Source organism: Podarcis erhardii (genome assembly GCF_964252035.2).
Source record: "Podarcis erhardii genome assembly, chromosome: 17".
NCBI lineage: Eukaryota > Metazoa > Chordata > Lepidosauria > Squamata > Lacertidae > Podarcis > Podarcis erhardii.
This window is the reverse complement of record NC_138515.1, coordinates 17,454,540-17,470,837: the sequence shown is the minus strand read 5'-3', so window position 1 is coordinate 17,470,837 and position 16,298 is coordinate 17,454,540. Positions and strand designations below refer to the sequence as shown.

The 16,298-nt window shown below is 42.5% G+C and overlaps 1 protein-coding gene across 26 annotated transcripts in view; it reads left to right on the top strand.

The window, feature by feature from the left end:
• Positions 1–16,298, top strand: part of PTPRD (protein tyrosine phosphatase receptor type D) — a 1,160,352-nt gene that overhangs the window by 1,121,289 nt on the left and 22,765 nt on the right. For all 26 annotated transcript variants that reach the window (XM_081844735.1, XM_081844724.1, XM_081844745.1 and 23 more), the window contains 2 exons: positions 13,446–13,731; positions 14,930–15,108. In XM_081844735.1, coding sequence (XP_081700861.1) covers positions 13,446–13,731; positions 14,930–15,108 — 465 coding nt within the window. The remainder of the gene's footprint in view (positions 1–13,445; positions 13,732–14,929; positions 15,109–16,298) is intronic.

Sequence of the window (16,298 nt, the reverse complement as noted above, 5' to 3'; positions counted from 1 at the left end):
AAAAATCAGTACACAGAAAGAAATTTGTGCTTGCCATCGTTTTTGTTCTGGTTGACGTCTGGAAGCTGCTTGGCAGAGAGCAGAGTAATAGGTGCAGTTTGCCACCATAACTGCATCCCCTCCATCAAGCATCTTTCAGAAGACTCTGCTGGAACAGGAAGTTTGCAACCAGGGAGCAGATTATGGCTTTCCACTGAGCCCTGCAAGGGATCTTTCCTAGTGATGCACAGGACAGGGAAATAGGGAGCACCTCTGTATCTAGTGAATGGGCAGCCTTTGGTGGCAAGATGAGCAAGGGAGGTAGTCATGAGTAATGGGTAGCCCTTCAACAGATAGTTCCTGTGATGAGGTGCCCATTAGCGGCTAGTGAGTGAATAACTTAGAAAACAGTCTATCCCCTTTGGTAAGATGTGTACTCACATGCTGCACTAACTGATGCCTGCATGTGATGATTTGGTTGCTGCGAAGATTATGGAGCTGACTCGCCAACACAGCAGGTGGCACTGGGCCTCTTGGGCTTGCCGATCGGAAGGTTGGCGGTTCGAATCTCTGTGATGGGATGAGCTCCCGTTGCTCTGTCCCAGCTTCTGCCAACCTAGCAGTTCGAAAACATAACAGCGCAAGTAGATAAATAGGTACCACTGTAGTGGGAAGGTAAACGGTGTTTCCGTGCTCTCTGGCTTCTGTCACAGTGTCCCATTGCGCCAGAAGTGGTTTTGTCCTGCTGGCCACACAACACAGAAAGCTGTCTGTGGACAGACGCTGGCTCCCTTGGCCTGAAAGAGAGATGAGCATCGCAACCCCATAGCCGCCTTTGACTGGACTTAACCATCCAGGGGTCCTTTACCTTTTTACCTTTACTTTCCTACCTAATGGAGGGAGTTGCAGGCAAGGACCATTTGCAGCTTCTGCTTGTTCTGCTGCATATCTCCTATTTCTTTGACCTGTGCTGAGGTTTGAAGCATCCTTTCAAGTAAGGAAGTGTACTGCAGAGGGGCTTGCTTGGTAGGCTGTGCCAATTGTTGAAGCACAGTACTGGTGTTCCCCAACAACAGTGGCTAACCTTTGCTTTTTCTGTGCATGATGGCAGCTTACTTGCATTTCGGGGAGACACTCTGTAGTCATTAGTATTTGGATCCTCTGCACATCTGCTATCTATTTCCCCGGAAAAGAATGGATTAGGTGCAAGGATCCTGCTAGTAGGCAGTCTTCCTATGTAAATACCTTTCTGCTGAATATGTTCCTGGTGGATTGATGATGCTTCAGTTTGTTAAACTGACCACTTATAAAAATACAGCCTTGCGTGTATTTCTTGAAATAGAAATGCCACTCTATAACTTATCACTATTAGTTAGCAGTGATCCTTATTTCCTGATATTTATCATGTCCTGTGAGTCTTGTAATTTTCTTTGACCTGTGCTGTGGTTTGAAACATTATTTGATCAGTATTCTCAATGAGTCATTTTATCCACATGTATTTAGTTAATTTTTTCCTGCCTGTGTTTATATATACTCTATAAGGGAAAGGAAGCCTGACTGCTCACAGCTGAGTCTGGTAAAAGAGCAATTAGTTTCTATCAGAGCCAACAGCTGTCTGTAATGAATTCTGAATTAAAATTACGAGCAAAGAAAAGAATCTAGCCATCTGCAGGAAATGTGAAAATATTTTTATAACCCTAATAGCTGAGATCTGGACAAGGGTATTCGTGAGATTTCCCAGCTGTACCTACAGTGAATTCTCGAATAGCCTCAGACACAGAGCACACCAGAATGCATAGCATCAATTTTGGCTGCTTAACCTCCTTGGCTGCACTTGAACCAGCTTGTATTTTGATCTAAAGTAGTCAGCATGAAAGCCTTCCTTTGTCAAAAAGCATTTTTCTGTGCCTCCAAAATGAAAACGTAGCCGTAAAAATAGTCCTGTTATCTTCACACAGAGTCCTTCCAATCAGTGTTCCATTACTAAAATACCACCCCTCAAAATGAATAATCATAGTTAACTTGATTTCCCCCTGTCCTAAATTGTTCCTTTCAACAGAATATTGAGTTGCTGTATTGGTTTACATGTGGCATTTTGATTGTGTTACCATTTCGCATGTTATAATTCAGTGCATAACCCTCCTGATTCTGTTTCCAATGTTCCTTTAATGTATGTTTTGGCCCTTCTAGCAGCAGAATATCTCAAAATTATGGTTTGCCGAAAAGGTGAAATGATATGGATATAGAAGCCACAGTTTAGAAATAAAGCAATATTCCTTGCATATACAATGGACCAGCTTCAGTCACTAGCATCTCCAGGTACAAGATGGGAGGTTATGGGATCAGAGTAGACAGCAGCTGCCTTAATAATCTGGTAAGCAGAATGAATAAATGAATTGTGCTAGCTGGATCAATTGTCCAGTTTGGTAGAAGACAGTGTCATGAAATTCTACTCCATATTGAGTAGCAGGAATGATACATAGATTGGGAGTTTGATGGTGGATGGAGGTGGGGGGGTGCAACACGCTCCCTCCTTTAAGAGGAATCAATTTGTAGGGAAGGGTAAATGTGGCTGCACCAAGCTCCGCATGTGTTATTCTTCAGAAAGTTTAAAGGCGTCTTACAATGGATATGTGACCGTTCCTTCTGCCTGCTGATCCAACACTTTTTTTGTCACTCCTGCACATGGTCCCTAAAAGATTATATGTGACCTATGTGTTGTGTATGTTTGTTCTGTATCACAGTTGCTGGCAGTGAATGCGGTTCAGCAAACCAGTTGGTTGAGATTAAATGTCAGTTTCAAACAAAGACCAAGTTAGAAAATGGTGGGTATGCAGCTTGTCTTGATACAAACGCAATACATATGAAGAGGAAAGGGACAAGGTTTGCCATGGTCCTTGCTAGTTGGTCGCAAGTTTTTTTTATTCTAGTTTATGCATGCATTGCATAAATTCACTAAGACCATCATAGGAATTGAATACATTGTGAAGAAGTCCATGCCATACACCACAGGTGAAATTAAGTGCCATTAAGACAAGAAGATTTTGCCACTAAATTCAGTTGCATTTTTTGGCATCTCAAAACACCTGATTCAAATTCAGCCATTGAGTTTGAGCCACAGTTTCCCTTCTTAATTGCTCCACATGTATGCATACACACAGGTTAAATGATATTGTAAAGCGGTGTTCATTTATGACAGATACCTGTGCTATTGAGGTTTGTTGTTTCCTAGGGTAATAATCTCCACTTTTAATTTCATAATGTTCTAATTAGCTATGCATCATCATTGGCTTCTAAACTAGAATAATGTCTCTTTCTGCTCCCTTTTTAACCCTCTAAATAGCTTCTAATGATAATCACTTACTTAGAGAATATTGTGCCTCTCTGATGCTTAGTCCCTTTGTTGATTAGCGCTGAAATGTAGATTTAGGATCCCTACAAATTATCATCTTTTCCATATAAATACAGGTTTATTCAGTGATCCTTGCAACTATTTACTTGCAATTTTATATCGCACATTCAGTGCATGGTAGGTCGCTATTATTCCTCCCCCCCCCTTGGAGAATTAAAGCAGAAGTATAGAGTAAATCGGTGGGGCTGAGAAGCTCACAAGGCCAACCTGTGAAATTAGCATCTGAGGAGGGATTTGAAGTCAAGTCTGATTCAGGTATAGCAATCTGTCTGCTGGGTACATCAACTCTCAAGAGAAAAATCCTCATATTTGTAAAGGGCATCTTTTGTCAGGAAATACTTGGGGATCTGTGCCTCTCCCCCCCCCCCCATAGCCCAGTTGGAAGTAAACACAGCGAGGCAGAAGAGAGGCACTGCAGCCCAGCAATAAAAGCTGTAGCAGTGGGAATTTGTCACTCAGACATCACAAAATGTGCCTCGTGGCTCACACGGTAATATGCCATCTGTTGATATCGTAAATTGCCTTGGTCTTAAAAAATATTCTAGGAAGGATAGATGACTTTGTTTCTTGAGCATTAATCGCTCATTCATTTATTTCTGCTTTCACTGAAGCCAAGAGAGATTTCCACAGCCTTTCTTAAGCTCACTTTACATGCTGCCTTGGTAGCCTGACTCCCACTATAACCTAAAGTGTGGCCGCATGCATAGATACCCATGTGGTTCAGGCTGATTAGAACCACACTTGAGAAGTGCCTCGAAATTAAAAGTTGCCCAGGAGTCATCATACCTTTTGATCCCAAACCTTTTGATCATCATACAAGCAACGTAAATGCATGGAGAGACAGTTCACTAGATGTGTAATCAGTAGTCTAAACCACTGAGCCTCTTGGGCTTGCCGATCAGAAGGTCAGCGGTTTGAATCCCTGTCACGGGGTGAGCTCCCTTTGCTCTGTCCCAGCTCTTGCCAACCTAGCAGTTTGAAAGCACACCAGTGCAAGTAGATAAATAGGTACCTCTGCGGCGGGAAGGTAAACGGCGTTTCCGTGCGCTCTGGTTTCCGTCACAAAGTTCTGTTGCGCCAGAAGCACTTTAGTCCTGCTGGCCACATGACCCGGAAAGCTGTCTGTGGACAAACGCTGGCTCCCTCGGCCTGAAAAGCGAGATGAGCACCATAATCCCATAGTCGCCTTTGACTGGACTTAACTGTCCAGGGGTCCTTTGCCTTTTTACTTTAATCAGTAAATTGGGCCTCAGTCGCTCCATGAATGGAACCACAGAGATGGAAGGCAATAAGTAGAATAATCTAATTCAACTCCACATTCACATCTCCTGTACGTGATTATTATGGACAGTTATTTTTTTTCCAGTGGAAATCTCGTAACCTTAAATGGCTGTGATTAAGCCTGCTGTGTATAGTACTTGCTTCTTGTATTAGGTACAATTAGTTCCCACTGATTTGTCTAATATAAAATTACCTTGTAAGCATTATCTTACCTTCCTGCAGGTATTGTGTGGAGAAAAAAGATAAGTGCTGTAAAGTACACAGCACTCTGCAACAGATACTTACATTATTCCCACTGATTTGAACAAAACAGCTATTGTTGCATTACACAACTTACCTTACAGTACAGAAGCTTTCCCTGTCATGTGACATGCATCTACCTTGTCCTATTCTTGCTGCTTTATTCTTAAACTTCTTCCTGTTTGTTGGCTTGGGTACCGCTATGCACAGGGCTTCCTCAGTGCCAACAATTAGCCAATCGTCAGCTTGAGGAATGAAATTCATGAAACAGAAATTTACCAGTTCCTATTGAAAGTGCTTCTGATGTTACATTTTGATTCTGAAGCAGTAGGCACATGTGACTTATACATTATATTTTTACAATCTTCCTTTAGAAATTCATTTGATCCAGTTCAGAACATTAAAGTGTTTGTACCAACCTAAGATACATATAGGGATGTGGGTGGCGCTGTGGGTTAAACCACAGAGCCTAGGACTTGCCAATCTGAAGGTCGGCGGTTCGAATCCCCGTGACAGGGTGAGCTCCCATTGCTTGGTCCCTGCTCCTGCCAACCTAGCAGTTCGAAAGCATGTCAAAGTGCAACTAGATAAATAGGTACCGCTCCGGCAGGAAGGTAAACGGCGTTTCCATGTGCTGCTCTGGTTTGCCAGAAGCGGCTTAGTCATGCTGGCCACATGACCCAGAAGCTGTACACTGGCTCCCTCGGTCAATAAAGCGAGATGAGCGCCGCAACCCCAGAGTCGGCCACAACTGGACCTAATGGTTAGGGGTTCCTTTACCTTTACCTTTAAGATACGTATGCCTATATCATCCAAATGTACATATTGTGTGCCTGGATGAAGCAAAACACCAAGATGCTCAAAGCCTACCCCCTTTGGTTCCGCAGATATTTCTGCCTTCCTGCATGCTGGCCTTACACATTGCAAAATGCATATTTAAACCACTGTTGCCAATTGTATGCATATTGTTATCTGCAATTGCTTTAATTGCACGCTGTGTTCCCACCTGAAAAGCATGGACAACACAGATCTGAATAACTGTTGTACCTAACAGCCAATATAAGTTAATCACACTTAAGCCCATTGATTTCACCGATGTGAATCAAAAAGCAGTCCTCTGAGTAATCATCAGGAGAATTTTCTTTAGCCATTAAGCTTCCTTATTCAGTGGAATGACAAAATAGCATTGGGCAATAAGGTAGCAGCGCCACTTGACAGCTCCATTTTTTAATGCTAAGAATCTGTGTCAACCATAATGCTGTCACCAGCAGCCTACCAGTCCTTACCTCCACCATCAGACTCCCAATCTATGTATCGTTCCTGTTACTTTGGTCTGAGGGCACATGACGCATCCACCTTGCTGAAGCTAAGCAGTGTCTGGACCGGAGACTGCCTAGGAATCTCATGTATGCCACTTTGAGTTTAATGATGGTGATGATGATGATGATGATGATGATGATGATGATAATAATAATAATAATAATAATAATAATAATAATTTATTTATACCCCGCCCATCTGGCTGGGTTTCCGCAGCCACTCTAGATGGCTTCCAGCAGAATATTAAAATACAATGACTCATCAAACATTAAAAACTTCCCTAAACAGGGCTGCCTTCAGATGTCTTCTAAAAGTCAGATAGTTGTTTATTTCCTTGACATCTGATGAGAGGGCATTCCACAGGGCAGGCGCCACTACCAAAAAGGCCCTTTGCCTGGTTGCCTGTAACTTTGCTTCTTGCAGTGAGGGAACCGCCAGAAGGCCCTCGGTGCTGGACCTCAGTGTCCAGGCAGAACGATGGGGTATGGAGACACTCCTTCAGGTATACTGGCATACAGTATACAGGTTTACTGAGGCCGTTTAGGGCTTTAAAGGTCAGCACCAACTGAAGAATGTTATAATAAAAGCAGTGCTTTTGTGATGGTACTTACCAGTACAGAGTAAGCAGTGCTGTATGAAGTGCTATTTTTCTAGAAAAAGAGGTGCCGGAACTCACCATGAGCGCTTCCCCTTGTTCTCTTATACAGTGGGACCTCGGGTTACATACGCTTCAGGTTACAGACTCCGCTAACCCAGAAATAGTGCTTCAGGTTAAGAACTTTGCTTCAGGATGAGAACAGAAATCATGCTCTGGCAGCGTGGCGGCAGCAGGAGGCCCCATTAGCTAAAGTGGTGCTTCAGGTTAAGAACAGTTTCAGGTTAAGTACGGACCTCCGGAATGAATTAAGTACTTAACCCGAGGTACCACTGTAATGGCAATGGCGCCCATTTGAGAGGTGCCGGAATTGAGTTCCAGTGAGTTCCGGCTGAAAAAAAGCCCTGCTTGTACCCCCCCCCCTTCTTCAATAAGTTCCAGGTAGCTTATGGTGCAGGTTATCTTCACAGTAACATTGTTACTTAATTTGAATGAATATCCCTATAAAACTCTAATACTTCGAGTGTGTACAGCACAGGAGCTACTGTGAGTACACTGCTTTTGTGTAAAAATGGTGCAGTTTGTTTTCTGATCACAATAATCTTCCTAGCAAAATTGCTCTGTTTTTGTTTTTGGCACTGTCGTTTAATTTACCATATAACTTCTCCATAAACTCTGTACCTTTCCATCAGCTTTTTTTGTTTCGTTCTGTTTTTATCACAGTTGCTTTATGTACTCGAACCTCATAAATGGCAGTCTCTATATATTCCAAAGCTGCAATATTCAATCGGATTATCCCCTGATATATGTCAAATATGTCCTAAATGATTTTTGGCCCATATTTTAATATCTTTGTTCTTCCAAATAAATGGCCTGTGAAATCTCTTAATTACAATGGCTTCCCTTGCCAGATCACTGAAATATCAGTTAAGGGTCAGCACTGTAATAGCAACAAATTAATCAGAAAAGCCAATCTCTAAGCACAACCACACAATGCCTTCAGTATGGAATGGCCCCCGAATGCCTCTTAATTTCCCTTTTCTGCATACTGTAGCTGTATCACATCATGGGACATTAAGCATATTTCAACTCACAGGACTGACTCAGTTGTGTTTGCAGATATTGAAAACAAATGTTGGAAGTGGATGAATGATAGCACTGAAGCAATAACAATTTCCTAGTAGGCATGCTTGTTTAATGGATTGCATAGTCTTTTGGCTTGTAAACACTGCAATTTCTGTTGCTAACTGAAATAAAAAGATTACACACACACAAACACTCTGTTAGAGTTTGGTAGCAGTCTTACTGAGTAAAGGGAACGAAAGGAAGTTGTTACAAGAAGTAGAATAACTGTTTGGCTGCAGCTACAATGGCATATTCACATTTGTAGGGTTTTGCAATATTGAACACAGTGGAACTTACTTCTGAGTAGACGTGCTGCTGACATTCATGACCCTAAGTCCCCATCCTGAGAACAGCCTTGTCTCCATTCAAACAATATGCATCAGGCATTATCATGTTTGAAACTTTTTTTCCTTCAAGTTGCCAGATTAATTTCCAAAAGTGATGCAAAACTTGTGGGGTAGAGGCATACAAACTTTTGAGCTTCATAGAACTCTTCACCAGACAGATTGAAGAGTCCTGTGAAGCTCTAAATACTTCAGAGAAAGCTGATCAAATGAACTTTTCATTCCTATTCTATAGAACAAGGGTAGGGAACCTTTTTGGATCTGTGAATCGGAAACTTATCAGGCTTGTCCTCGCAGTCTCCCGATATCAGGTGATTTGGTGCGTCGAAGTCCTAATGCTGGGACTTCAAAGCACCTCACTAAAATGGAGAGAGAGAAAATATTTGATTTTACAGGGGTTTCAATGCAGATCCTTTCCAGATTACAAGGGGTTTGCATGGAACCTCCTGCTAAAATGAAGTCCTCGCTTCATTTTAGCAAAGAGTTGAATGCAAATCCCTTTCATGTATCAGGAAGCGGTTTGCATTCAATCCTGCCAAATTTAGCAGGACTTATTCCCCCTGCCTAACAGCTGACATAACCCACCCATCAGAATTATGTCAGCTGATCAACTAGTGGACATGGTGTTTAAAAAACAGTCTTGCAGTCCAAACTGGCCTGCAGGCCAGAGGTTCCCCACCTCTGCTATAGGCCAATACATAAGCAAAAAACAATGTACACACAGACAGAGGCAAACATACATGCATACATATAGACATACCCCCATACACGTATACATGCATAATGTTACCTGCTTTCAAATATGAGATAAGACCAAAACATCCATAGCATAAGTAATTTTTTTATGTTTTACTAAAGGATTATAACTGCTTGTGCACATGCAAAATACATTCTGACAGCTCTTGAAAATTGTGATCAGCATGTTTTTAAAAATTTCGACCACAGAGCATTGGTACCCAATTTGAACTACACCTCCCATTATCTTTGACCATTCACCATGCTGGATGGGGCTGATGGGAGTTGCAGTGCCTGAACATTTGGAGGGCCGTACATAGGCCACCCCTTCCACAGAGTTGAGCATTTGGTGAGGCACATCTCCCCCTGCCCCCTCTTTTGCTCTAAGATTTTCCGGCTAAACGTAACAAAATTAACTGCTTTGGGCTTAGTTTGTTCCTTTTGAAGGAACAGCGCTTGCCAACTCAGACAAGGAAAGGCTTAGATAACCCAGAGATTGCTTATCAGCTGTACTGTTCATGCTATGTTTGGGACTCAGCGCTATAGAAATGAGTTAGGGAGGGAAGCAAAATGCACATAAGTTATTATCATCATACCACCAAGCTCAGCTCTGCAAGATCAAAGAGACTTTCCTACTCTTTTAGAATTCTAATCCTTCAGTTTAAGTCATGCACACCACAGCAGTGGTGGTGGGGGGACGACGACCCAAACAAGCATTTAATAATAGAATCCAAGAATAATGAGCTAGATAAGAGAAATGTGGGTTGCTTAGTTGACCTTGGTGGTTCTGACAAAAATGTATATGTAACATGTATATGTAACACCTGCCCTGTGGAACGCCCTCCCACCAGATGTCAAAGAGAAAAACAACTACCAGACTTTTAGAAGACATCTGAAGACATCTGTTTAGGGAAGCTTTTAATGTTTAATAGACTATTGTATTTTAATATTCTGTTGGAAGTGGCTGGGGAAACCCAGCCAGATGGGCAGGGTATAAATTATTATTATTATTATTATTATTATTATTATTATTATTATTTCACATACAAATAAAAGACGAATTAATTCCTTTATCTAATTTAGTTAACAAAGCAATATTGCAGACTGATCACTCTTGATTGAACTAAAAGTCAGTGGGCTTTGTTGTATATAGTTAGGAGAAAAAGCTTTCTTTTTAAAAGTCATTAACAAAAGGGACATCAGATACTTTTGTCTTTGCAGGTTTAGCTGGTTTAAGGGAGGTTATTATCACAGATACAAAAGACCCTTTTCCTACTTTAATAAAAAGTGGGATTTAAATTGGCCACTTTTGAAGAAAATTGTAATAAAGCCACATTCCTGTGCCGTGGATTTCAGCCTCAAGAATGTTGCAGGGAAGTCAACTAACAAATGTGATTGGAGAGCCCCTGGGAGTATCATGGATCATGTGATCCTGGTTTCAGCTCTTTGCCTGGTGATGTTGTGTCTATGTAGCGTCTTTTCAGATGTTCTGCATTTCTCCCAGTCTCTCAAACACATATTTATTTTCACCCCTTGTCAAGATTTTAATGGAACTGAATCTCATGAAAGATTCCAAAAGACCCAGTGCTCAGGGCACCTGCCCTGAGCCCAGGAAGCAATTGTTGCAGTGTCGGACAACAGCAGTAGTGTGAATCAAATATTTCAGTCTCTTTAGGTTTTATTTAGTTAATTGGAGTAAAACCTGCAATGTGTGGTAAGGTGGAAAATACACTAATATACCAATTAGTGTAAAACTAAATCCTTAGTGGGATGGAAATAATATTACCATGGAGAATAGCTTCACTGAGGCACAGGAAACTGAGGTGGTGCTCCAGAAACCTGCTAAAGGGCAGGAAACTGCAAGAAGGAAGCAGCTGGAGGGAATGACTTGTGGTTTCAGTTGTCTCTGTACTCATGCACAGAGTATGGGAAACAAGCAAGACCAATCTGAGCTCTTAATATAGGGTAGCAAATAGGACCTAATAGATACTACTAACACCTAGTAGGATGAGACTTCTGACTGGAATGTAGAAATGGAGGGGTATAATCTGTTAAGAAGGAATCGACCAAACAGGAAGGGAAGGGGAGTCACACAAGTGTACACTTGTGAAGAAATCCACAACATGAAAGGCAGATTGAGAGCACAGTGGAACCTCAGGTTGCGGACATAATCCATGACGGAGACATGTCCGCAACCCACAGCATTCGTAACCTGCAGCATCAAATCTGCGCACACGCGTGATGCGATTTGGCATTTCTGTGCATGCGTGAATGGCGAAACCCAGAAGTAACCCTTTCTGGTACTTCTGGGTTTCCCACGGTCCACAACCTGAAAACACATAACCCAAAGTTTTATGGGTAAAAAATGTAGGAGAGAGATCCTACTGTGAGTGTCTGCTATAAACCCCCAAGCCAGGCTGAAGACTTGGATGATGCCTTCCTACAGCAATTACCACTCAAAAAGGAGAGTTAAAGTAGTCATGGGAGACTTCAACTACCACAATATATGTTGGAACTCACATTCTGCCAAGACTGAAAAGTCCAGCAAACGCCTCCATTGCCTCGCTGACAATTTCATTTTGCAGAAGGTGGAAGAAGCAACAAGGGGACTTGGTACTCACCAACAGGGAGAAACTGATTGACCAAGAAGTATTGAGACCCTTGGGAGGAAGTGATCGTGTCCTCTTGGTTTTCTTGATACAAAAGCAATGGAAAAATGAGTGTACAGTAGTCAGACATGCACTCTATGCTTTAAGAAGGCTGTTTCAAAAAGCTCAATGAACTACTGGGTGAGATTGAATGGTCAGAGATACTCAAAGAGAATGGAGTCCAAGATGGATGGGAGTTCCTTAAAGGTGAAATATTGAAGGCACAAATGCTTAAGGAGCTTGCAGATGTGATTTAAGCATAAAAAATGGGAAATGGGAAATCACAAAGGAATAGTATACACAAGTAGCCAACAGTTGCAGCGTGAATGTCAGGTGGGCTACAGCTCAGAATGAGCTCAGGCTTGCAAGAGAGGTTAAAAATAATTTTAAAAAATGTTTCTTCAACTATGTTTGAAGCAAGAAGAAGAACAAGCAAGTAGGAGGTTCTCTGCGTGGAGAAGATGGAGAAATGCTATTGGGTGACAGAACTGCTCAACACCTACTTTGCCTCTGTCTTCACCCGAAAGGACAGCAGTGCCCAACCTGGTGATAATAGAACATATGATAAAAGGAGGGAGCTGCAGCCCAATACAGCCCTAGCTGCTTTAAATGAATTCCGATCTCCAGGGCTTGATGAGCTGAGCTGAAGGGTACTAAAGGAGCTTATGGATCTCAGAGGGATTTTTGTATGGACTGAGCCTATCCTGATTGTATTGGGTTTGATAACCATTACACTCATTTGCCTTCAGCACAAGTAAAGCTCTGCTGAATGAAGTATTATTGCCTCTGGTCTATTTTGGGGAGCTCTGCTGAACTCTGCAACGTGTTTAAGGTTTTCCTCCACACGTATGACACACATATGACAGTACCAACCAGTCAGCTTGACATCAGGACCAGGAAAGGTCCTCGAACAAGCTAACTAAACAGTTGGTCTTTAAGCACTTAGAAAAGGATGCTGTGGTTACTAAGACCCAGCATGAGTTTCTCAAAAACAAGTCATGCCAAGCGAATCTCTCTCTCTTTCCCTGACAGCATTACAAGGGGAATGCTGTGGACATAGTGTATCTTGATCTCAGTACAGCTGAGAAGCTGGAAAAAGGGGGTTGGATGAGATTACTGTTAGGTGTATTTGTAGCTGCTTGACTGACCAAATGCAAAGAGTGCTTACTGCTGGTTCCTCTTCATCCTGGAAAAATTCTGCATCCTTCCAATTCTACAGTTCTATTATTCTATGACTCATTGCCACTTGCAAGCAAAGGGCTTTCCCCCATAGTACTTCCATAGTGTTGGGAGATGCTTCTTTGTGACAAGATTCAACAGTAGTGCCATGAGCAACTGCGTGCTGGAACGAGGTGAATGGGTTGAATTTCAAGGAACTTTCCAACCCAGATTTTCATCACAGGGAAATGATTCTCGCTTGACTGAGGTAATTTGAGAAGGGGACCTGGTTATCATAAAATACCCCAAAAATGAGCAGAACCAGCATGTATGTTAGGAAGCAGTAGTGCTTTTTGTGTGATGGTACTTACCAATGTGGGGAAGAAGAAAAATGCCCATGGTGGTCAATTTTTACAAACACAGCACTTGTATTAAGATATGAGCACCTTGGTTTTTTCCTTTTCCTTTTTTGTTTTTACTGAAAAAGGCACTGGAAAGCAGGATCAATTGCAATGATGTATGTTGCCATGACAGTATGTCAAGAAATGTCGTACCATAATGTTTCTATTGCTTATACGTATCTTGTGTTTTGTTTTTCTTCCCCCTAGTGCTGGAGTTGGCAGGACCGGCTGTTTCATTGTAATAGATGCCATGCTGGAGAGAATAAAGCATGAAAAGACTGTAGATATTTATGGCCACGTAACACTAATGAGAGCCCAGAGGAATTACATGGTTCAAACAGAGGACCAATACATCTTTATCCACGATGCACTGCTTGAAGCAGTGACATGTGGAAATACCGAAGTGCCAGCCAGAAACCTGTATGCATATATTCAGAAGCTGACACAGATAGAAGCAGGAGAGAATGTCACAGGAATGGAACTGGAATTTAAGGTACTTTGCGTAACAGGGGCTTCCCCGCGCGATTTTACATTGAAAACTGTTACACCAGGGTGCGATGGGGGAAGTTAGACTTGATTCCAAATGGGTCTAGGGTGAGTTCATGTGCTTTGGTAGATTTCCCTATGAAGGATTAGCAACAGAGTCTAAATTCTAGTCGTTCTGCTAGGGGGTATAATAATAATAAGTTATTATTTATACCTTGCCCATCTGGCTGAGTTTCCCCAGCCACTCTGGGCAGCTCCCAATCAAGTGTTAACAACAATACAGCATTAAACATTAAAAACTTCCCTAAACAGGGCTCCCTTCAGATGTCTTTTAAAAATAGGATAGCTGCTTATTTCCTTGACATCTGATGGGCGGGCATTCCACAGGGTGGGGGCCACTACCGAGAAGGCCCTCTGCCTGGTTCCCTGTAACCTCACTTCTTGCAATGAGGGAACCGCCAGAAGGCGCTCAGCGCTGGATCTCAATGTCCAGGCTGAATGATGGGGGTGGAGATGCTCCTTTGGGTATACTGGGCTGAGGCCACTTAGGGCTTTCAAGGTCAGCACCAACACTTTGAATTGTGCTCAGCATCATACTGGGAGTCAATGCAGATCTCTCAGGACTGGTGTTATGTGGTCCTGGCAGCCACTCTCAGTCACCAATCTAGCTACCGCATTCTGGATTAATTGCAGTTTCCAGGTCACCTTCAAAGGTAGCCCCAAATATACCTTTATACTCTTTAGTTTTCTAAAGAGTTAGTGTTGCATTAAAGCAGGGTTCTGAAACATGTAAATTTTTTGCATGTGAGATTCAACAAACAATTGGACAAGGACACAAGAATGCCCCCCACAGGATCAGAGCAAAGGCCTGTCTAGTCCAGTATTCTGTTCTCACAATGGCTAACCTGATTCCTCTTTGAAGCGCACAGGTTGCAATAGACCCTCTCACTCCCCAACCCCAGCAAACCTCCTGAAGCTAGTACATATCCACATTAGCTAGTAGCGTTCGACATCACCTTATTATCCATTCATTTCTCTAACCCCCTTTCAAAGCCCCTTTCAAAGTCAGAAACACCACAACATCCTGTGATAGCATGTTCCATAGTTTAACAATGTGCCGTGTGAAGAAGTGATAGGAAATTATCTGTATGAGAAGGTTTGGTCTGATTAAATTGCAAAATTATGCTCTTTCTCTCTTTCCACAGCGGCTAGCCAGCTCTAAAGCTCACACTTCAAGATTCATCAGTGCCAATCTTCCATGTAATAAATTTAAAAATCGCCTTGTTAATATTATGCCATATGAATCCACAAGGATATGTTTGCAGCCTATTCGAGGGGTAGAAGGGTCTGATTATATCAATGCCAGCTTTATCGATGGATACAGGTACTAAAAGGCAGTGTTTTTCTGTGTGGTAAAATAAAAAAGGCTCTTTTTTCCAAATTCAGTAAGTTTTTATCGACCGACAGAAGTGGGTCATTTTCAGTGGGTCTGCTCTAACACAGTTGGACCCAACCCAAAGTGCTACACAGCTGTTTCTTCTTGCTATTGTGGCAGTCGCTGTAGTACCATGGTTTCTTCCTGTACCAGTAGAGGGACACGGGTGGCGCTGTGGTCTAAACCACTGAGCCTCTTGGGCTTGACGATCGGAAGGTCGGCGGTTTGAATGGGGTGAACTCCCATTGCTCTGTCCCAGCTCCTGCCAACCTATCAGTTTGAAAGCACACCAGTGCAAGTAGATAAGTAGGTACCGCTGTGGCGGGAAGGTAAACGGTGTTTCCGTGCACTCTGGTTTCTGTCACGGTGTTCCGTTGCACCAGAAGCGATTTAGCCATGCTGGCCACATTACCTGGAAAGTGGTCTGTGGACAAACACTGGCTCCCTCGGCCTGAAAGCGAGATGAGTGCCGCAACCCCATAGTCATCTTTGTCTGGACTTAACCGTCCAGGGGTCCTTTACCTTACCTGTACCAGTCAGCAAAGTCAAATGTCTGTTCCCATATGGAGAATCGCTTTTTATCTGCATTGCATTTCAGCACCGCTCCCTTATCAGTAAGGCTAATGCTATTGGAGAAAAGAGATATACTCTGCCTAGATCTTTTCCCATCACTGCCAGAGCAATGTAGACAGAGCAGACACTGCAAAGGGTTCCCTGTCACAAAGGGAAAATACCGACAGGGCCTTTCCCCCAAACTCCTGTCATTTAGAGTTTTACTTGATTATCACGTGTCTGCTTCTGAAAATGGGAAGTCACAGCAATAACAGATTGATTTTCCTATAATACATGTTAAGATACTAACATATGGAAGTTTCAGTTCACTGTTCTCAAATGCTGGCAGTAAAGCAGCAAACAGATGGTACAGAAATGAAGCACAGTTACAAACAGTAGGACTCCAGCAGCTGGTTATTTAAGATACTATGCAGATACTAAATGTGTGGACTGAGTCTTTGTGGGCAAATAGCAGATTTCTACTTGTAGAAGGGGAAAGTGTGGCCATGTTTCTAGGAAAATGAACTAGCCTGCCACATTCCCACCTTTTTTCATGACTTTAAAACTTTTCCCGATACTTTTGCATC